Source organism: Acomys russatus, chromosome 9, assembly GCF_903995435.1.
Source record: "Acomys russatus chromosome 9, mAcoRus1.1, whole genome shotgun sequence".
NCBI lineage: Eukaryota > Metazoa > Chordata > Mammalia > Rodentia > Muridae > Acomys > Acomys russatus.
In genome coordinates this window covers 60,395,229-60,418,954 of record NC_067145.1, presented here as the reverse complement: position 1 = coordinate 60,418,954, position 23,726 = coordinate 60,395,229, and the positions used below count along the sequence as shown (strand labels likewise).

General features: G+C 37.8%; 1 protein-coding gene and 1 pseudogene across 1 annotated transcript; one reads left to right on the top strand and one right to left on the bottom strand.

Moving 5' to 3' along the window:
* Positions 1-8,818: 8,818 nt before the first annotated feature.
* On the bottom strand, positions 8,819-9,800 carry LOC127193654 (keratin-associated protein 6-2-like). Its single transcript, XM_051150880.1, has 2 exons — positions 9,750-9,800; positions 8,819-9,145 (listed from the first exon to the last, which is right to left on the bottom strand). The coding sequence occupies exons 1-2, from the start codon at positions 9,798-9,800 to the stop codon at positions 8,819-8,821; spliced, it is 378 nt and encodes a 125-aa protein (XP_051006837.1).
* Positions 9,801-11,668: 1,868 nt separating this feature from the next.
* On the top strand, positions 11,669-12,528 carry LOC127193690 (voltage-dependent anion-selective channel protein 1-like; annotated as a pseudogene).
* Positions 12,529-23,726: the final 11,198 nt, after the last annotated feature.

Here is a 23,726-nt window from a genome sequence, read left to right as displayed (position 1 = left end):
CAGATTGAAACAGTCTGTATTTTACAATGATATAATTTCTATTATAAAGCAGTAAGATACATAATATTATCCCCATTTTTACGGAAAATTCAGAGCTATACAGTGATTCATTCAAGGGCATATGACTCAGTGAGATGAAGTCAGTGTTAGAACTATCCTTGCCCTCTTCCTAAGTCTTATCTGCTCCATCAATTCCCATATATTGGAGAAAAATAATGTCTTGCTAAGCAGAAGAATGAAAAATATAAACTTACATACATAGTGTGTGTGTGTATGTGAGAGAAAGAGAGAGGGAGGGAGGGATAGAGAGAGAGAGAGAGAGAGAGAGAGAGAGAGAGAGAGAGAACATGTGTGTGGAGAACAGAGGAAAGTTTCCAAAAGTTATATCCTTCCAGCATGTGGGTGCTGGGCATTGAACACAGGTCGTCAGGATTGGCTGCTAGCATCTTTAATTGCCTAACTATCACTCTGGACTAAGCCTGTCCTTTAGGATGTAAGGTGTTTGGATTTTCAGTTCTATTTGGAACACTTTTTGTTACACTAAAGTAGTAAAAACTAATCATAAGAAAACTTGTAAAAAATCAAGTATACATAAAGCATTAAGACTAGAAAATTGACATTTTTCCCTACCTGATTCATCTTCAGTTCTTTATATGAAAATCTCATTTTCCTTCTTCTGATGTATCACTTCTTAGAAAACAGCTTAAAGTAGATTGCTATGCATCAAGATTTTAGTTTTTTCCTATTCAGAGTTTATATCTGAACTAAAGGGTTGATTTGAATGGAATCTTTGTCATTTATCTTTGGTATAAAACATTCCCAAACAAGAATTTCCAAGATATCTTGGCAATATAAGTGTATAGAATAATTGACAATTCACTCCAATTACCCTGTCATAGAGATGAGCATATGTATGTAATTTGAATGGAGTCATCCAATCTTGTTATTTGTCATGTAGTTTTATTTTGTTCACTGTAATTCCTTCACTGTTATGAATAAAAATTATGACAAATCTCTACCCCTCATTTGTTTTCCAAACAAACTTGATTTTCACTACTTGTAAGCAAATGGAAATGCACCATTCAAGATCACCATTCCCATCAGTGGACCAAGCCTGACTGAGAAGATAAAGGCTGGGCAATATTCTAGACAGCAAAGTCTCTCCAAAACCCTTTTCCCTATGGTTTTTTTCTTCCATTTTTTTCTAGTGCAATTTATGAACTTTTCTTCTGCAATTTAAAGCTACTACAGTGGATATTAGGTAACAACTGACATAGATCCTAGGATAAATATTTTGGAAAAATATGCAAAAAAATATTCAGTGGTTCCTGCCACACAAGTATGCTATCTAGACTACAAGAAGTCATATAAAAAGTTAGTCTCAGTCGCTTGCATTTGTTATGGGTGCTGGGGAGTCAGACAGGTGGATCTCTGAGGCTTCCTGGACAGGGTAGCTCTAATTAGCATGCTCTTGGTCAACAGATGAACATTGAAAAGACAAAACAAAATAAAAAGGTGGATAGCATTTGTTGAATGACACTCAAGGTTGACCTCCAGACATACGCACTCAGAAATCTTTGAGTGCACGAGCACGTGCGCGCGCGCGCACACACACACACACACACACACAAACACACACACAAGCACATAAAAACACAAGTGTTGAAGCTATGGTTTCACAGATGGCGTTCCATAGAAGGTTAGGTGCAGAAACATGATGAAAGTTAAGCTTTTGTCATTGACCAGGGATTTGCGTTTTGAAGCCACTAATACTGTTTGCCATTAACATTCAGAAGAGAAACTTGCAAGAGAATGGCAGCTGACAAATAGCAGATGTCTTCCGTGTGGTAAATTCTGATATAGAGTTAATATATCCTCGTAGAAATTACAGCATTCTCTAGGCGGGGGGCCAAGTGATAAGCACCAGAGCTTTGAAAGAAGATAGTGGAAATGAAGTTGGCTGTGTTTGAACTGCATACTCCTGCCACACAGACAGGGCTCTCCTGAGTCTGTTAGAGTAAATTTAAAAAGCAGGGCCTGCACTGGAGGATTTTCTTCTGGGTTTCTTTTTAAAGGGTGTAGTTGAGGAAGGCAGAACTCTGACTCAGGGATTCTAAAGAAACCGACTTATTTCATGCCCTGTCATCCCACCCTAACTCCTGTTGTATTTTGGCATCATTAGCAGAGTGGGGACAGCTGGCTCAGACAAATGGGTTGTTGATGTGGGTGCTTGCCAGGGAGGGGATGTGCAATGACCCTCTTCCACCCGCTTGGCTTTCCCCTTGATACTGCATTGATCATTTCAAGAGCTTTCACAACATGGGTTAGGCTGACATTTTGCAATATCCACTGGCAATTGTGAGATTTTATGGTCATGAAAGAAAACTCTCTTAAGGGAATTTACTTCCACCCATAGCCTACAAAAGACACTTTTATATTTGATCATTATCAACTGCCTACTTGCTTGACATCTTTCTAAACAAGGAAGCAGCAATAACATGGTTGTAAATGTCTTTAGCTTTCATATGTCTTGGGTTACTTACACCAGGTTATTGTATATGGAATATTAATGGAAAGTTAAATTGTATATTGTATGTTGGTAGAAACTTAAGATCATTTTGTTTAACATTATGTTGGTAGAAACTTAAGATCATTTTGTTTAACATTTATTTAATGTATTATTCATGCACAATTTATTTTAAAAAGTGAAAAATAAGTGTTATAACTTGTTCAGGATGGTCAGAGATAGAAATTGGTAGTTGGTCACTTATAAATCTTACTAGATACTAAATTACTTAATTATGAAATAAGCTTTATTTAGTTTTTTGTATATGTTTTCAAAGGAATAAATAGATGATAGAATAGATAGACAGATGGTCTTCAAACACTTCAGAGATCCACAGAAAATAGCATTTAATAATAAAGGGCTTTTATGACAGAGACATATCCATTCCTGGCAGCACCTCCAGTCTAGTTATGCGGGCACCAACAAACGATAGTGGCAGATAGCCACTGATCAGAGGAACTTTGCTTATCTCTACTGCTGATGACAAACTGACCATCCACTATGATCAAGCCTGATATTGAGAAATTGGCTGCCTAGCTTTGCAGAGATTAGGTGGGTCAGTCCTTCAGGATTCTTGCTTCAGAGCAGTCTGTGAGATGCTTTGGGCTGGCTGATGGCTGGACTTCCTGCTAGCCAGAGGAGGAGGAGTTAGAAGAAGAAGTAAGGGATTCAGCCACAAGAGAGGAGACAGATGGAGAGAGGTGCCAAAACAGGAAAGGGACAAAGTGCAACCATCTCTGGGTTGTATGCTGGGAGGAAACCAAGTTAGTTAAGAGGCTTAAGAATAGAGTTAAAACTGCTCAGTTATTGTGCTGTGAAGCTTATTATTAAACAAATGTAAGAGTCTCAATTATTTGTGTGTTAGCCAAGTTAAGAGAGAAATGAAGAAACAAGCACAATTTTATAAAAGTGACATTAACACCCATATCTCCTTTGCTTGCAGAGAATGGGCAGTCTGTGAGATGCCTTGGGTTGGCTACCTGAAGATTGGATGTCCTGATGATGGAAAGGAACTTCTGACTGACCAGGTAGTCCACTCTCTGTCCTGTCAATACTTTTTGAAGTTTCTTGCCTACACTTCCTTCATATTAGATATTTTTTTCTTTTTGGGTCTCTTGTGGGGTTGAAGACTAGATATCCACAGTATTAATATAATATTAGTTAAAAAACAAAACACTTTAGACATTAGGATAAGAATCAGTAGCATAGTGGAATAATTTCTTAAAAATTGTTAACTACAAGTGGACTGACTAGTCCTTGTAAATGTGACTTAATGGATAATTCTTATTTTGTTGTATGTAGCTTATTTTATTTAAAAGAAAGGGGAGATGAAGGAGATGATTTGTTGTTGTTGTTGTTGTTGTTGTTGTTTAGATCACAAATAGGGGATGAGAAAAAGACTTTTGAGAGAATAGATGGTGTTTATCACGTTAGAAGTTGAACCACCGTGTTGGAGAGATTGGTTGTTAACCAGCTGAAAAATGTCCTTGAACACATTCTGAGAGGAGGTATAAATGTGAGCCAAAAACAAGAGGTGGGACCTTTGGAGACTTGGGATAGTTTTGCTGTTCATGGCTCCACTTCAAGATGCTCCTGGAGAGAACCGCTTGAGAGAAGGCTTAGGGGCTCCAGGCTCCTGCTGAGGTGCCAGCTTCTGGTTGCTCCAGGTTCTAGCAGAAGAAATCCTGCTGATTATGCCAGGAAAATTGTTCCTCAGAATTGATATACTTATGGTTTCATTATTGTATTCTTTAAGCTTCTTTTCCTATTGTTTAGGTTAGTTGGGTCATAAGTGAGGTACTTTTGGGTAATAAGTTCATAATAAAATAAATTTGTTAAGAAAATTGAGTCTGCACCAGGTAACTTACTGGCCATTATACTCACTGGTTCAATGATAGCTTTTGCTAGAAAGGTCTTACTTGACAACTGTTTACACGGTGTCATATTTGCTTAAACTGTAAATGTAGACTGGCAAGATTGCTCAGTGGGTAGCACATTTGCTGGGCAATGGGAGGACCAGAGTTTGGATGCTCAGTCCACACAGAAGACTTGGGTAAGCATGGCCGTGTGAATGCTATGCCAGGGCTTGAGAGGCACTGACAGGTGAGCATGGGCTTCGTGTAGAAATGCTAGCTCAGGACAACATGTGGAGAGGAGTAGAGAAGACATGCAGCATTAACCTCTGGCCTTCATGTGCATTCATATGTGCTCACATACAAGCAAACACATAAATATATGCACATGGGGCATGCATGCACACAAAAAGAACTATACATTTTCCTTAACATTTATCATTAGTTACAACAAAAATCCCCTCAATTAATACTGTCAAGTACATCTGATGTACCATATATCACACTATAGAGTTTGTGTACATTATCATTTGATGGCTACGGCAACTCAATGGCACTGATGTTACTTATTGCATTTTCAGTTTTACACACCCTGAAATTGAGTTGCAAGAGAAGTACATTTCTCCATCCGTGCACAGTAAGAGGTATAATTCTAGCCTGACTTGTTTTACATCAATGCAAACCCATACTCCAATTTTTCATGGGCTTTGCTTCTTCTGCCATGAATCTCAGACAGACAGGAGGGCATGGCTGGTTTCCTTGCCATAGCTCCTTGGCATCAAGCCCAGCTTCAGTGTTATTTGTGATTTTGAATTTTATGTGGCATAAGGCATGATAATAGGCTTTGAGCTATTCCTTAGAGAGCACTGGACCCTTGCACTCTCATGCTTTTCATGTATATGTACACCAAAGCCATTTGAAACATTATTTCATTAGACTTCTCATAATGTGTCTATCCGTTTATTGGTCTTTCTGTCTGGAAAATTAAAACGTCTGTAGATTTATTTTAATTTGAACCTTACACATATTAATAAATCAAGAAAAATAAGGAAGTGAATCAATCACTAATATTACTTGATAAATACTTTTTGGACATCTAAGTACTTGGCCACCTGTTAAGCATCAAAATATAAGCAGAAAGAAAGTGGAGCTGGATCTAGCACTTCATGCACAAACTAGCATAATAATGAATATGAAACAGCTTAGAGTAAGGTATAAGGATATAATGCAATGTCAGAAAGTGAGGCATTCCTGTGGGTCATCAGCACTGGGAAAAGAAGATAGACTGCAAAGGGTCTAAAAGGTTGAGAGTATGCTAGGAAGAAAGGGTGAATCCTAAAGTAATTCCTACTATTCCTTTATCCCAATTCTCTAACATAAATTTATATTTTTTATCATACTATACCAAGTAAGGATTTTTCAATTCCATTAAATACTAAATCTGGTGGAACTTGCTGCAGCCATGTTGAAGAGATCCTGTCCTTAAGACTAATATACAGATATGTTTGTTTTTTTCCTGATTCTCCCATATGGGTCAAGAAATATTCTTCCTGTTAGGCCCAAGGCCATGATTGTTCAGAGATTTTATCATACCCCATCCATAAAGCTTAACAGCCCCAAATCCATTCATAAGCCTAAATAACCCTAACCTCATTCGTAAAGTTCAACAACCCCTAAACCTGTTCATAAAGTTTCCAGTGCATTGCAACATGGCAATTTTCCACTGTTTCAGAATCATCCTTGATTCTTCCCCATAAGATTCCTCCTAACCTAACCTGCCTTTCTGATTATGCTCTCATCCCTCACTTATTGCTCATATAACTTCATGGCTTCCCTTATTCTCAGTATTGGCCGCTAAGTTGTCTGAGGCTCATCCATGTTCTCAAGTTGGCAAATTCTTTTACCCCTTTCTCAATGGCTGTTTTACTCAAAAGTCTATCATACAGACATGATATAGACATGCCTTTAATTTTCTCACACCTCCTAAACTTGCCAGTGTATCGGCTTCTCTTGAGAACCACATTATTAAATATATCGGGGAAAAGACTGAGAGAAAGAGAGATTTATATGCCATGTTTGTGTGTGTATGATCTCCTAATGCACAAACACATCTATAGCTATAGTAGATCTATCTATATGAAGAGATCAATAGAGCTGATCTTTTTAGTACAAATGTTGATAAGTATATCTTCTTGCTACATGTTACCTATGTTCCTAACTCCATGTTTCTACAGAATCAATGAAGCAAATCCTGCTTTAAGGACATCATAAACAGTTTAATTGTCCAACATGTATTGGGTATACTCAAAAAGCAACAAGACCATTTGTAGCACTTTTACTGTTATGGATGTAATATGAATTATTCACTAAAGGCATTTGGTGGCCAGAGGATCTTTTGAGAGGTTATGAAAATTATTGGATATTGGGATTATCTGACAAATGAAGTGCTGTAAGTCCATTGGGTCTTGTGGCTTATAGTCTTTCTGTCCCTTCCAACTAGTATCTCTATTTCTAGGTTGAAAACAAGCAACTGCCAGATACTCAATGATATAAAACTTCCTTCTGCCATGCCTTCTCCAACATGGTGGACTGTGTTCCCTCAAACTGTGAGCTATAATAAAGCCTTCCTTCCTTAAGTTGTTTCATGTCATGTATTTAGTCAAAGTAATAACACAGTTATAAATATAATAATGGTAATAAATATAAATATAACATGAAGAACACAAACAGGAGGATAAAGCTAGTAAGAGAGAAGCAAAGCTGACAGTATCTTAGTCCCTCAGCAGCATCTTGGAGGGAGTAGGTTTGATTATAGCATTGCCTCAATGTGTGAATTCTGGTAGCTGATGTTGTAATAGCTTCTATGTTCTTCTGAACATGGCCATATGTGTCTTTATTACTTGTAAGTAAAAGAAGAATGTATATAGACAAAGTCATGCTAAGTGAAAAATCATGTTTTAAGTTCATTTTCAAGTGATTATGTCCACTTTGTGAAAGTGAGGTGTGAAAAATAAGACACAGAAGGAACTGTTAGAATTGATGACATCAGTTATGTTAGGTTACCAAACTGTCTTCCATTCCTCCCAAAAATTCTATATATTAACTTTATGATGAAAAATTAAAGAAAGACTAGCATGAAAGAATTTTGAAACACAGCATTAGAGGTATTTTTAAAATTTAAATATCCTGACTCCTTTTACAGTTGACTACTGAACAGATCCCATCTCCCTATACAGTTGATTAGTGAGAATATCCCATCTTTTTTACAGTTGAGTATTGAGCAGATCTTTTGGTGTATTTGCACAATCTGTAAATATACTGTTTAAATATTCAGGGATACAGAAAAATTGACCTCTTCACAAATACTGCTGAATGAGGCTCTGACATAAATACAGATAGACCACACTGAAGCTATGACAAAATCCAAGGAGTAAACATGATACTGATCTATGAAATTTGATTTATTTATGGAGACGATATTTTCTAAATTAAAAAAAAAAACACTTCACATGTCTGTAGTTGATTTCTCTCTGTGTCTCTGTCTCTGTCTCTGTCTCTGTCTCTGTTTCTGTCTGTCTGTCTGTCTGTCTCTCTCTCTCTCTCTCTCTCTCTCTCTCTCTATATATATATATATATATATATATATATATATATATATATATATATATATATATATATATATATATATATACACACACACAGTGGTGAGCTGTGAGGTAATTTAGGGACCAGAACAGTCAGTTTCTTTGTGTTTCCATTTCTGGTCTCCTTTTCCAGAGCATTTGATTTACTAACTATCTTTTAGAAGTATAAAGAGAGATAATATCACTCATGCTTGGTCTTAACTGGAGGTAAGTTTCATCTGTGAAGCTAATGCATCTCATTTACTAGCTTGGATGTGTTAATAGAAAAATGTCTCCAAAACTCACCTCATTGTCCACACAATGTTTCCTCTCCCCCAGGTTTCATCCAAGTGATAGACTCATAAAGTAGCAGGGATGCCTCTTGTTCACAGGGAGATGCAGTAAACAGGAAGACATCATCAACAGTACTAACCCATGGTGTTTCTCAATACCAAGCTAGCATGCAGTGAGCTGGCTTCACAGCTGACTGCACACGTTCACGGTGCTTCTCTGCCTGCTGCTAATACATCAGTGAGATGCCCTCATCAAAGGCAGAACGCCCAGATGCCCAATTTCTAGTGAGACTCTTACTCTTCTTTGGGGATGATTAGGCTTTGGGGAAACCTATTGTTTTATTTAATCAGGTATGTTTTCGTGTCAAATATGAGTGAAGCCTCCTACAAATAATGTTTTAAACATCTTTATATAGCCATTTTCACAAGGACACGCATGGGTCTGGATGCCCCTGTGGAAAAAGGTTCCATCATGTACACATCCTAGTCATAGCGCCACCCACAGTCATAGCGCCACCCACAGTCATAGCGCCACCCGCAGTCATAGCGCCACCCGCAGTCATAGCGCCACCCGCAGTCATAGCGCCACCCGCAGTCATAGCGCCACCCGCAGTCATAGCGCCACCCGCAGTCATAGCGCCACCCACAGTCATAGCGCCACCCACAGTCATAGCGCCACCAGCAGTCATAGCGCCACCAGCAGTCATAGCGCCACCCGCAGTCATAGCGCCACCCGCAGTCATAGCGCCACCCACAGTCATAGCGCCACCAGCAGTCATAGCGCCACCCACAGTCATAGCGCCACCCACCCTTCAGCCATCAGATTTTGTGCAGGGCCTTACTAATTTGCTCATGCTTATTTTTATACTAGCTGTGACTTAATATCATTCAGTGTTTATTAGTCTTGCTCTTGATGGTGGCTACTTCTTCCATGATTTTGCCTCTGTTTGGATTCATTTGAGACTCGGCCTTCTTTTCAAAATGCAACTATTTCTCTTCATGTTTATATATATACACATATATATGTGTGTGTATATATATATAATTGTTAACCCTTTTCCTATCATAAAAATGTCATGTATTTCTCTTGCAGAATAGAAGTAAAATTATCTTATTAGAATGGTCAATAAAATCAGAAAGACACATTACCTACATAGACTGAGAAGGTTGTATTTATGTATTTAGGAGCATATGTAAGAAATATAACTATATATTTATATAGTTATGATAATATATATGCACAGCAACAATTAATGAAAAACTAGGCCATGAATTTGGAAGAGAGCAAGGAGGAATATATGTGAGGGTTCAGAGGTAGGGAAGAGGAGAGGAGATTGTTTAATTATATTATAATCTTAAAAAATAAAGTAAATATTTACAAAAGACAAAAGAAGGACTGCTTTGTGATACTCACCTTGCCTGGACAGTCAGCTATTGAACTCACAGTGTGATGACACACTGTCATTCTTGGGCAAGCTGAGCACAACTGTCTAAACCCTTCAGTGTTTTCTAGCACAGGTTTCCAAGAGCGAGGACGTCTGATTTCTGTGAGCATTTGGCTCCCAGTGGCTATCTCTGTCTTTCCACTGCTGCACCGTGTGCTACTAGGTTTCACCCGCTGTCCTTATTTCCTCACTGTAGCGCAACCGCACTTTGTAGAGGAAACATGTATGTGTCATTAAAATATCTTTTACCTAATTTAGATTATTGTGGGTTAATTAAACCTTTCAGTATAACATCTTTCCTGCAATAAATATAAACGTCTTCATAAAAGTGAACTATTAGAAATTGAGTGATACTAAATAGGGGTTATCCACTGTGAATCAATCACAGAGAAACTCATTTGATCCATCACGTTATTGACACTGTTTTGTCCTGAAGATTGTCAACTGTGACATCATTTAGGCTTAACACAGTCACTTATATAATGAGACTAGATTCTTAGAAAACTAAATCAAAGATTACATTATATAAGCACCCAGCACCCACACATATGTTACATGATTAGAAAATGGAAATTGAGTCATGCTACTCCTGCAAGGCCATATTTTGTGCTGAATAGAAAAATAAGCACAATTTTACACATCATCTATCAAGATAGAAATAGCCTAATCCTTCATGCTTCCTTTTACCTCCTGCTCTGTTACCAATGATGACATATATCAGAAAGATGGTAGCCTGATGGATCTCTCCTTACTTTCAAAAAGCTTTTCAAATTTTCAAAAGAGCCAGGCCTGGTGTTATACAACTGAAATCCCATTTACTTAGGAGGAGGAAGCAGGAAGATCAGAAGTTCAGCTTGGAAAACTCAGTGAAAGCCCATCTAAAAATGAAAATTCAAAATAATCCGAGAATGCAGATTATTGGTTGAGTGCTTGTCTAACATGCTCTATGTCTTAGATTCAACACACACTACAAGAAATATATATATATGTGTGTGTGTGTGTGTGTGTGTGGGTGTGTGTATAAAGACTATACTTACATAACCAAATCTATAGATAAACTACTCACAATTACCTTTTTAAAAAGCCAGATTGTCCGAGAAGAGAGTCACTCATAAGAACATGCCCATGAGAACTGTTTATTCATAAATGACCTCTTCAATTGTAAAAACATAAGATTGTTTTCTGACCATATATTTGGAAAGAAGAGTGTTAAAAAGCAGAAAATGAGCCTGCTGTCTCTTGGATGCCAATTTCACTACAGTGGGAAAATAACTCTGGAAGCAATCTTGACTTGAGGAGCAGAGTTTGTTGATATTTATAGCCCGGGAAAACTTTTCACTTGACTAGTGTTCCGCTGGACCTGAGACAGAATGCAAAGTTCTAATAGTTTTGAGGGAAAATTACTCTCTGTGGTTCATGAGCCTTTGGAAGGCACAGACTGTACTTCTCGCCAGCCCTTGAAGGGATGCCAAACATTTAATAGGCACCCAACCACTGCTTGATTGAATAAAAAAACAGTGGAGTGTTATCTGTATAATTGGTACTACCAGCTCCCAGGAACAATCCAAAACACGACTTACTTTCCTTCCTTCCTTCCTTCCTTCCTTCCTTCCTTCCTCCCTCCCTCCCCCCTCCTTTCCTTCCTTCCTTCCTCCCTCCCTCGCTCCCTCCCTCCCTCCCTTCCTTTCCTTTCCTTTTGTTTTTGCCTTTTTCTTTGGATTTTATTTTTGAGACAGGGTCTAACTGTATTTCCCATGTATCTCAGTTAATGTAGTACCTACTACACAATGAATAACCTACAGATATTTATTAAAAAGAAAACATATCAATTCCTCACCTCAACACCGATGTAGCTGCCGGTGCTCCAGCCATGCCCAGCTCTGAGAAAATGGCTGTGTCTCCCACATACACTGACCTTGGCAAGTCCACCAGGACTATCTTCACCAATGGTTACTTACCTCTTTGGCTTAATAAAACTTGAATTAAAAACGAAGTCCAAGAACGGATTGGTATTTACCAGCCCAGCCTCCCCCAACACGGAAACCACCAAAGTGAACGGCAGCCTGGAAACCAAGTATGCATGGACTGAGTCCCGGCTGGCATTTACAGAGGTATGAACCACAGACAAGCCCCTGGGCACCGAGATCACCTCAGAAGACCAGCTCGTGCCTGGACTGACGTTGACCTTTGATTCATCTTTCCCTCCTAACACTGGGGGAGCGGGGGATGCTAAAATCAAGACAGGGTCCAAGAACTTGCTTATCATCCCTGGGCCTTGATGTGGACTTTGACATCACTGGGCCCTCAGTCTGGTGCACTCTGATGCTTTGCTAAAGGGGCTGACTGGCTGGCTACCAGATGAGTTTTGAGACATCGAAGACCCGAGTGACCAACCCAGAACAACTTCACAGTTTGGGTACAAGACAGACAAATTCCTACTTCATACTAATGTGAACGACAGGGCAATTTGGTGGCTCCATTTACCAGAAGGTGAACAGGAAGGTGGAGACTGCGCTCAATCTTGCCGGAAACAGCAGGACAGCAGAAAACAGTAACACTTGCTTTAGAATAGCTGCCAAGTATCAGGCCTGCTTTTTGGCCCAAGTGAAACAACTCTAGCCTGATTGGCTTTGACTACACTCAGACCCTAAGCCAGGTATCCAACGGGTGCTGTCAGCTCTGCTGTACGGCAACACCATCAATTCAGGTGGCCACAAGCTTAGTCTAGGACTGGAATTTCAAGCATAAATAAATATTGTGCAATCGTTAGTTTTAAACTACTTTTCAGCGTAGCTACCTTCAGAATTTAGTGTTATCTTTTAACGTCTTAGGCCTCCAGGCTAAGGATGACTCAGCTTTAAGGTGCTCACCATCTCAGAGGTATAGCATCAGCCCATTCCAGAAAGGGTTCTTTAGTTATAGGCATGAGTCAGGGAGGAGCGTCAGGCTACAAGTGAAATCTGGGAATGGGCTGGCCCTTTGTAGATCTCAAGCCAGTCCCCAGATGAAATCATGACTTTCCTGAGCATCAGACCCTGGTGTCCTGCTCCTGTATGCTGGGAAGCACGTACACACCTATGTGAAAGGAGCACTTTAGATAGATTGTCATGCCCTGTTCCCAGCTCAGCCCACCAGTGACTCATTTTACACCAAAAGTAGACATCACAGTGTGTTTAGCTATTTCTTTTGTGTCATTTTAGGGTGGAGAGGGTGGTTAAGATGGAGCCAGTCATTCAGGACTTAATCTTTCCCTGTGTTGTGGCGAGGTTTTCTTTTCTATTCTTTTTTCCTTCCTTCCTTTCTTCCTTCTTCCCCCTCCTCCCCCTCCTCTCCCTCCTCCTTTTCCTCCTCCTCCTCCTCCTCCTCCTCCTCCTCTTCTTCTTCTTCTTCTTCTTCTTCTCCTCCTCCTCCTCCTCCTCCTCCTCCTCCTCCTCCTCCTTCTTCTTCTTCTTCTTCTTCTTCTCTGAGTTGGTCAAGTGATTGTGGTCACAGCCTGACAACGCTAAGGATCTAAACTGACTTCTGTTATTGCCTCACCACTTTAGTTTTGTTGAGCAGTTTAATGGGTACGTTGCCAAGTTTACCATTTTGTGTGAAATTAGCCCTTCCCCCTTCAAATACTGTAGTTAAGATCACGTAAAATAAAGCTTGAATAAAATATTGAAACCTAAAAAACCGAAATACCCGATAAATAAGTGCATGCATAGCATTTCAATACTATTTAAGATAATGCTGACTGTCATTGCCAGAGACCATTTCCTCTTTTTCTTCCCAAATCTCCTTTTCATTTCTTCTACAGAACGAGACTTTTGTTTGCCAAAGGTTTTTCATCCAGAGACTAATTGCACCAATATCCAGGAGATGGAAATGCTTTTGTGGAGGTTAGTCCAGAAGAATACAACCAGAATAAATCTGTGAAGTGTTGAGAGCTCAACCTAAAATCTCGATCCATTTATTCCACCCTGGAAACACAAGGAAACCAGGACTTAGTTTGGCCCAGTACTTATAAAGAAGTACTTATAAAGATCAAAGCATGGCAGTCACACACTTTGAGCCCCTCCTACCTCGGTACAGCTATGCAATGTGCAAAGAAGCTTCTGTCTCTGTAAGCACTGCATTTGAAAGTTATTTGTTATATTTAACAAGTTCCATGTCTCATTTAATCAAAAGGTGGTCTCCACCGCAGTCATGTCAAGTTCTTATGCATTTTCCCATTCTATATTTAGCCTGTTTGGCTTGAGTTAAGTGTCTTATACAAGAGGAATCATATAATATTTGTCTTTCTTTGAGTTATTTACTTCACTTGACATGATACCGTCAAGGTTTATCTTTGTTGTACATGTGTCCATTTTTTTCCTTTTTAGGCTACATAGCACTTAACTAAATATAACACATTCCTTATTCGTCAACAGGCCAATAAACAGTTGGGTTATTTTAATGTTTTAGCTACTTTAAAAAATTGTTATGAACTTAATAAATGCATACTTTTTTCTTAAAGACTTTATTTCAATAGTTTCAGAGATATATGAAATTGCGCAAATGTATGACATTTCTATTGTTTGCTTATTGCCAGAGAAAGCTCTCTATAAATTTTCATGGTGGCTTCACCACAAAAGATATTGGATAGATTTTGCCTTTAATAATTGGAAACGAGGTATAGAAATGGACAACAATGATACTGTCTGGACAATGTAAATATATTTAATAGCATTGAACACCACATTAAATGAAATCTTAAAAAAATTAAAGTTTAATGAACATGATAAAGCATCATTAATTTCAAGTGGGTTGAGGAGAGTCAAGAACAATGGTATTTTTGACCACCTGAGCAGTGAGAAAAAGAAGTCCAACTGTCCGTAAGGACGACAACACATAATATTCTTGGAAGAGGCAAACATTTGCAAGGCCTCAAGGGCATGAAACAGAACATCACATTTTCAAAACTGGGAAAGTGAGTGGAGTCTTGGTGAGGGTTGGAATGAGGAAAGTTTACACGATGACAGGACTTGTTATGTCATGTGAATATATTTGCATTTGATTTGCAAAGTGATGAACTGGCATTGCAATGATTTTTTTTTTTTTTTTTGGTCTGGATAAGCTATGATGTACATTAAATAAAAATAGCTCAGCAGAAAGACATGGATAACAGTAACATATTGTATGCAAGGGGTGATGAAGATGTCCTTGGGATAAAGAGAAAAAATGACAGATTTGTGTGAGGTCTTTGAGCCATGCTGACAGAGTAAAAATAAGTGTTTTACTTCCTTTGTTGCTTTTATGGCTATTTATAAATGCTAAGCAAGCAGGCCTTTGAGGACTTCACATGATTTATAATGTGCTTAACACACCGTAAGCACTTAAGAGAAAATACTTATAGAATAAATGTGTAGATTGATTCTGTATATGCATTCTTACAGTCAGCCAAAGAATAGTTAATAATAAAGAATCTCTCTATATGCAGGTTGAGAAATTCCATGGGATCCAGTGAAAATATACAAGATATTTTCAATAAGATTTCAAGTTTATACTAGTAAAAACAAATTAGGAATACATTACTTCACAAAATCAAATGTCATTTCAGTACAATTCACCAAAATTTGGGTCATGAATTTATATTCCATGATGTGCAGCCTCTTGAATCTCTTATAATTTTTTGCATTTTCTTGCAATCTTTGGAGCATGTGTTAGTTGAACTACAAATGAGGTAAATCAAATGATTTCAACCTTATTATATGTTAAAGTTTTAATTGATAAGCAAGATTGAATATATTCTGTAGGCAGTTAAAAACATAATGTGGAGGCTCCTCAGAACTATACAGTGTCTAGTGCATGGCATATATTTACTTTATAAAAAACATTTGTGAGATGAATAATTCAATATCATTCTAGGAGACATTGAGAATTTAGTATAAGAGCAATAAAACTGTTTAGTTTCATTATACAGTATATGAAAAGTGGCCTTAGAACTATGCTTTGAACAGTTTGAGAAATCCTCCGAGTGTGTCCACGGGGGCTGGATATTTTATGTCATCCATGTAATTATTAGTCATGTATCACTGAAACCATTTTATAAGTGATTCTTATAATAAATATGGTTATTGGGATGACATTTTTAAAGCCATAATCACATGTCTCTTTCAGATTGGATTGTATTCTATGGACTTCAAAGAAAAGAGAAATTAATCCACACAAAGTGTTCTAGATTAAATTTCTATTGCTCTTATGAAATACCATGACCAAAAGAAAGTTGAGAGGAAAGAATTTATTTGGCTTATACTGCCAGACACCAGTCTGCCGTTGAAGGAGGTCAGGGCAGAACCTCAAGCAGGGCAGGAATCTGGAGGCAGGAGCTGATGCAGTGTCCGTAGAGGAGTGCTGGTTATTGGCTTGCTCATCATAGCTTGCTCCACCTACTTTCTAAGAGAACCCAGGACCACGAGGCCCAGGGATGGCACCACCCACAATAGGCTGGGCCAACCCCAGCAATCAGTAATTAAGAAAATGCCTTACAGCCATATCTTATGGAAATATTTTCTCAGTGGAGGTTTCCTCCTTCCAGGTAACTCTAGATCATGTCAAGTTGTCATAAAACTAACTAGCACACATCATGCATCCAATGATGATAGAATCTCACCTATGCGGATAAGTCCTCTGTCATCCCAACAGGAAGTACAGCTTATGGTTTCCATCTTACCTTCTACCTTGCTATTAGAATATCCAACTTGCTTTTCATCTGGATACATCTATGCTGGCCTTGAACTTGCACTCCTTTCCTAGGACTTTGCTTAAAGGGATATGGTAAACAGCAGCAACGGCAACAGCAGCAGTGGAGGAGGGCAACAGTCATGGTATGAGAGCCAAAGGGTAGTTCAGAGATTATCATTCTATGACCTCATTTCTGGAACTAGCAATGGTTTGGGTGTGCAATATAAATAACAACCCTGTATATTTATTTTTAAAGGAGATAATAGTCTTCCAGTTAAGATGAGTTTAAGTTCTGATGGGAGCTATAGAATTAAGACCATTTAGTGATTTCCAAAAAGTGAAAACTAATCAGGATGAGAATGATGGAAATTTATAAAAGACTCTACTTAGACAAGATGTGACCAGTAGCGTGTGACTAAACCCCTCTTGGTTGCCCCTCACTCTCCTCGAACAGTAGTGGCCACTGTAAATTACATGCCTAGTTCCACCATGGTTTCTTTTACATGATTTTACTTTCAAACATATTTAGTAAAATGTAATTCAATGGTCCACATTTTGAAAATGAGATAAAATTGAGGAATAAAATGTAGAAATAAGAGTACTGGTATCAAATGCACAATGGGACATACTCAGACAAAAAGTTCATGCAAGCCTTTACTTTAATTTTAACTACTTTTTTTGTCATTTGATCATTTTACTATGTTTTTGGATTTGTGTATTATCTTCTCTTAAGGATTAATTTTCCAGGAATATTCCACACAGTGTTATTTCATTGGCTTGGCGACATTTAGACTTGGAGATTAAAGAAAGACGAATCAGCTCAAGTCACTGTGTAAGAACTAGAGTCACAACTGTCTTTAGTTTGAGGACAGAAAGTCACATTTCTTCAGTTGTCTGAATCTATTCATGATCTTAGAAAGTCCTGACAGTTTGGCCATGTTGCAGAGAAGCATTTAAAAATATTGGAATACTATTTCATCTTCTGTGATTCTTTTTCCTTATAATGGTTAAGAACTTCAACTATGCTAAAAAATAAATAAATAAATAAAAGCAGGAGTAATCAGTTTCCTTGTTAACATCTGAAGACAACTTCAGGCCAGTTCTTAGGGATAAAATATTCTTCCTCAAGCAGCATAATTATGGAAACTTTGCTTGAATCCTAGAATCCTAAAGTAGAAATTTTGAGTGCTGTCATTCACAATAAAATCATGGTATTTCCTTTTAACACATCTGTGAGGTTTTTGAACTTACTGTTTAAGCCTCATTTTCCCCCCTCATAAGTGATGTATGTTCTGCCTGGAATGTCTTGCGTGTTAAGGGCAATGACTCATGTGGTCCCTTTAGTGTGGTTCCCAACAAAAGGCCTGACTCAGGGCTTGCTGCCTCTTTTGTTATATCAAATACTTTCCCAATACATTTGATGCAAGGGCTAGATGTGTCTATATGTGTGTGCTCAGGAAACTATTATTGCAACAGCACAATTATCATAACAGTACAGTGATTCCTAGCGTAGTTTTTAACTTACACACACACACAAAAAGTTATATTATTTTTTAACTGCTAACTTAACGGAAAAGTGTTTGGCCTTCCCACAATTATTTTGCACCCAGCCACCTTTACTGAGCTGTCTCATCACGATTTCTATCATGTGGAGATGCATGGCTTCTTCACATTTTAATGGCTCTGAAATCAAAGCATGGTTTATAATCAATGTCAGTAAAAATGTGCTTTCTACAGCTGTCGTTGGAAGAGAGAAGTCGTGGCAGAGCTGTCACTGCTGGTACATTGCTTTCATCTGGGCACAGAAGCCATGTTCATTTGGCTGTCGCATGGGCGGCTTGCACTGGTAGCACTAGATGCAATTGGAATTTAAATAAGCATCATCACTAGTCTGTTGAATGATTCTCTATGATAAAATATTGAGACGAAAATGTACCACATGCACAGGCTATGGTTTTATAGCTTAATGTAGTCCCGATCCTTAAATGTCTCTAGTAGATCATGCAATTATTCATCCCGGAGAGCTGGTTGTAACAGCTTCATACATCATGAGATGCTTTCACTAATGGCTCAGTGTCTACCTAAAGTTTCTAACGTTTTCCACGGAAGAGTTCATTAACTTTTGTCCTTGTGTAATTTAATTAAGAATAAACAAATAAAACTATAATTTTGATCAAACTAAATTCTGGTCTGTACATAGCCAAAGCAATAATTCTATTAGAACTCCCTTGGTAGTTCTACCCATTGCTTGAACACAGAAAGTGAGCGCTCAGAGGTAAGGATTCAAGGGCATGGACATCCTAGTCTTCACACAGTTCCCAGGTAATAGAGAGAGACTGGAGGGCTATGCCAGTTAGGCAAGAAATCAAACATGAGTTGGCCATGGCTTGTCCAACTCTGAATAACTGCATTATAAGCACAAGCTTACTATGTGGTCTCAAGGTTTCTGCCTTCTGACATTAACCAAGTCCCTGTCCCATTCTGCTTTTTATTTGTCAAATTCAAGAAAGTATTTTTCTTTGCATGCAAGAGCTATAGTTTCTTGCTTTGTGGTATTTATAACTCTTGTGAAGTTAAAAATTCAGTAACTGTATCCATACAGATACCATTCTTAGCTTGCCCGTGTGTGTGTGTGTGTGTGTGATATGCCATTGGTTTTCTCAGTATAGAGGTCTTGCTTCAGCTACTGGGCCAAAAGAGAGACTCTTGTTCACACCCTGTACTTAAAAGAGACTCCAATTAGAGAACCAAGTAAAATTGAGCTCACTAATTGTATCATTCTCCCTGTTTAATGTTTGTTATAAATAGCGTAATTCCCACATCTGAAAAAAGAAAATGTTGTACCCTTCAAAATCACATCCATCTCCACATGTTTTGTAAGTGTGTTTGAACTAAAGTTTAAAATAAATTGTATTTGTCTGAATTTTCCAAATTAGGTTATCATGTCAATTTATGACAGGAATTTCCTGTCATGTAATATGGTTACAGGGGCTTTATCAGAAGTGACACATTGGATGATGTATAAGATGTGTCAGCCAGCAAGATACCAAGGCAGATAATTTCCTGTAATTACTTTTAAGGGAATTTTGAAAATGGATTTTAAATAAATAGCATGTGACTTACGGTTGCACTAATTTTAACAGATCATTCCAAAGCATTGACAGTAATGAAATAATCAAAGATGTAAAGTTTTCTCAGGTATTATCTAGCTTATTTCTTTTTTTGACACAGGGTCTTCTGATATGGTGTAATCTGACCTTGAATATTTTGTGTATCCATAGGTAGCCTAGAACTTGAGAGCGACCTGTCTCAGCAGCACTATCTGGGTCAGAGATACAGGGGCATCTTAGTGGCATCATGAGATGATGTGCTATTCACTGGTCCAACTGTGAAGAAAAGCAGGATGATTTCTTTCCAAGCTAAGGATCGTTCGTACACTGAGGCCTTCACATGTCTGGACATGTTATTGACCATTCTCCATTGTTTCCCCTTTCTGTTAGTCTAGCTCTCGCCTGACTTTCTGTTCAAGCACCTTACACCTTTTGCATCAAACAAACAAACCATACCACAAACAGTGAAAAAACAAAAATGAAAAACCTCCAAGACAAAAAATAAAGCTTAGAAAAAAATTACATATATAGCATTTACCTCCACTCCATGATTTTTAAAGTAAACTCCTAGTCCCAGATCCACCTCATAGTCATTACAATATATCTTGCACACTGAACCTTAGAGTTATTTATTTCCTGTACTTGTGATTAACTTCCAGTGGTAACGTACCATAGGTTGCCACCACTTGTTTTGAGTCCCTTTATGGTTTCTTCTTAGTCCTCCTTTTTGATATTGGACTTATTTTATTTTTATAGAATATTGCTCCACAGGCCTACACACAGTCACACAGCAAGAAGAATCAGAATTGCTGGGGCACACTGCCCCAGGTTAGATTTCAAAGTCTCCACGTACACTCAGAGGAGTTCTGAGACTTACCTCTGATCCATTTCCTTGATTCAGTGAATGATGCTAACACATCATTCTTAGGAGAAACCATCAGCTGACCAACAGCTTGCTCTGTGCCTCTAATCCCAGGATCTTGCATTTAGCACATTTTAAGTTATGGTTGGCATTCAAATGTTGATTGAACATCAACTATCATATGATGTTTACATCTGCCATGGCCTATAAGTCAGACTCTCTTACCTACTACCATGCCTCCGGAGGACTTAGGCTAACATTTTACATAGTTTGGTCCCACTATCCAAATTCTTTCCACTTTTGCTGATCACTTCATAGGATTAGGTCCATCACTACTGGATTTACTTCTACTGTCCCTTTTCTTTCACTTCTGTGTACTGTCTAGTCTCTCCATTAGACAGGCAGTGAGCATCCATGTCAGTGTTTAGACATTAACACTTGGGTTGGGACCAAAGTTAGTCCATACCAGATAGTCATGGTATATATTGATTAAATTGTGATTTATAAAATATACCCTACATGAAGGGGGCACACAGGAAGCATTTTGTCAATATATGGGTATTCTGACCAGTTAAATAAATAAATTACTAAGCTGATGTTTCTATGTCTTAGATTTCATTGAACTTCACTCATGGATAAAGAGATATGCCATTTTGTTCATTCTTTCTCAATTTCCCAAGGTCTCAGACACTTTTCACGTGGTATGAAATATATGATGAATGAGCAAATAAATGAATGGTTTTCTTGGAATGGTTTCTGTGGTTTCTATGAAACATCTCTATTTGTATCAGAATATATATTAATCCATGTTTTATTAGAAAGTATCCTTTTGGCTGGCCAGAACTCAGGTCCACACACTTGCAAAGCAAGCACTTTACCTACTTAGCTAGGCCCCAACCCTGCTTTCCTTTTTTAATGTTTAAGCTCTTGTAGAGTTTTCCAGGGCTGATTCTGACATACAAGACACTATGCTCCTGGGCAGCTTTAAGAGAGTTTGATTGTACACATTCTCAAAGCATTCTCCTTTTAACGCCTAAGAAATGTTTATTTATTTTACTTTCAAGATCCTTATTAGCAATTGTAGAAAGTAAAGATTTATTCATCAATACAATCCAAAGACTCCATTTACCAAATTTTTCTTCCTTGCTTTAATGAAATTTGTCTGTAGGGCTTTTAAAAATCATTTATAAAGTTAGAAATATATTCAGCTCTGCTGTCTTATAGATAGATGACCACATTATTACTTGTCTATCAAATATAAGTAGGGTTGTTAATAATATAGACACAGCTACTAAAGATTCCAAACAGGAGCGTTTCCTTTAGAGGAAATTGCAATTCTAACCTCTGAATTCCCTTTGGAATCAATTATCTGACATTTCCTGTATTATGCAATTGCTTACTTCTTAGTTTGAGGAACAAGATGCAAGTTAATATTCTTCAGAATATTTTCCCCAAATGTCAGATAAAAATTACAAATAGAAACAGAAAGATGAGATGATGGTGAATAGACAAGAAATGTCATATAAGGACTGCTCTGTTCTATTCACTCAATAAGGTACAATACTCTTTGTGGGTTTCTGTCCTCTGAGCTTAACAGCCTTGCCATCTTAGCCATCTTAATTAGAACAGTCTTTATCAGCTACAAGAAACCTTCAGGATCATGGGGATTTGATGGTCCATCACAGAGAAAAGACATAAGGAGGTTCATTAGAACCTCACCCTGTAGAATAGACAGACATTCATTAAGTTAATCTCACTCACCTCCTGGTTGTATCTGATCCTGTATCCTCAGGAGGTGCTAGAGGATTTAGAAAAGAGAAAGACAACTGTGCAGCTGTAGGGAAGCCATCATACTTACTGGAATGAAACTTTTGGGTGATATGGCTGGTTATTCACACTCTGGTAGTAACTCCTCACCCAGGCTCCTGTAAGCCATCTCAATAAAATAAAGTATCGCTATTCACAGATATGATAAAACATATAAGTAGCCCCAAAAATTCTACCAAGGAACCTTAGATAAACCCCTTCAGTGTCTGGATATAAAACTAACTAGAAATAATCAGTAGCACTCCTATATACAAATGAGAAATGGGTTGGAAAAGAAATTAGGGAGACAGTACCCTTCACAAGAGCCACAAATAATGTAAAGTATCTTGTTGTAACTCTAACCAAGCAAATGAAAAACCTGTACAAGAAGAACCTCAAGTCTTTAAAGAAAGAAATTGAAAAGATAGCATAAGATGGAAAGATCTCCTATAGATCCATAGAAATAACAGTAAAAATAGCCATTTTAACAAACCCTATTACAAATTCAATGCAATTCCCATCAAAATTTCAACACAAATTCTTTATAGACTTTGAAATAACAATATTCAACTTCATATGGAAAAATAAAACAAAGCAACAACAGCAACAAAAAACCCAATATATATCTAAAACAATCCTGTACAATGAAAGTACTTCTGGAGATCTCACCACCCATGATTTCAAGCTGTACTACAGAGTAATATTAATAATAACTGCATGGAACTGGCAAAGAAGTAAACTGGTTGACCAATAGAATCAAATTGATGACCTAGAAACAAACCTACATACCTACAGACACTTGATTTTTGACAAAGAAGCCAAAACCATACAATGGAAAAAAGACAGCATCTTCAAAAAAGAATGGTCCTGGTCTAACTGGATGCCTGCATGTAGAAGAGTGAAAATAGACCCTGCAAAAAACTCAAGTCCAAGTGGATTAAGGACCTCAAAATAAAACCAGATACACAAAACCTGATAGAAGAGAAAGTAGGCAATAGCCTTGAACATATTAGTACAGAGGACAACTTCCTGAGCAAAAGAACAATAGCTCAGGCACTAAGATCAACAATTAATAAATGGGGCTTCATGAAATGGAAAAGTGTCTGCAAATAAAGGATTCTGTTGATAGGACAAAATGGCAGCCTAGAGAATAGGAGAAGATTAAAAAAAAAACCCAAACAGTAGTTCATGTTTGTGAGGATGTGAAACAAAGAAAGGAGGGAGGGGCTATGATAGGGATGCAAAGTGCATATATAAATTAAAAAGAAAATAAAAAAGAAATATTAACAAATAAAAGAAAATCTAATGGATACAGTAAGTAGCAGATCATATTCAAAAGATGACAAAAGTCTAAAGACTTGAATAAACTTCTGAAATGCTTAGCTTAAAAAAAAAGAAAGAAGAAAAAAAGAAAGAAAGAAAGAAAGAAGAACATTTGGTACATTTACACAGTAGAATATTAG

Bases quoted from the DNA above. Each gene is read 5' to 3' on its own strand.
- LOC127193654 (XM_051150880.1), bottom strand. From the start codon at position 9,800: ATGACAGTGTGTCATCACACTGTGAGTTCAATAGCTGACTGTCCAGGC. The intron at 9,146-9,749 runs GTGAGTATCACA...TGATGGCTGAAG, and splicing joins TAGCTGACTGTCCAGGCAAG to GGTGGGTGGCGCTATGACTG.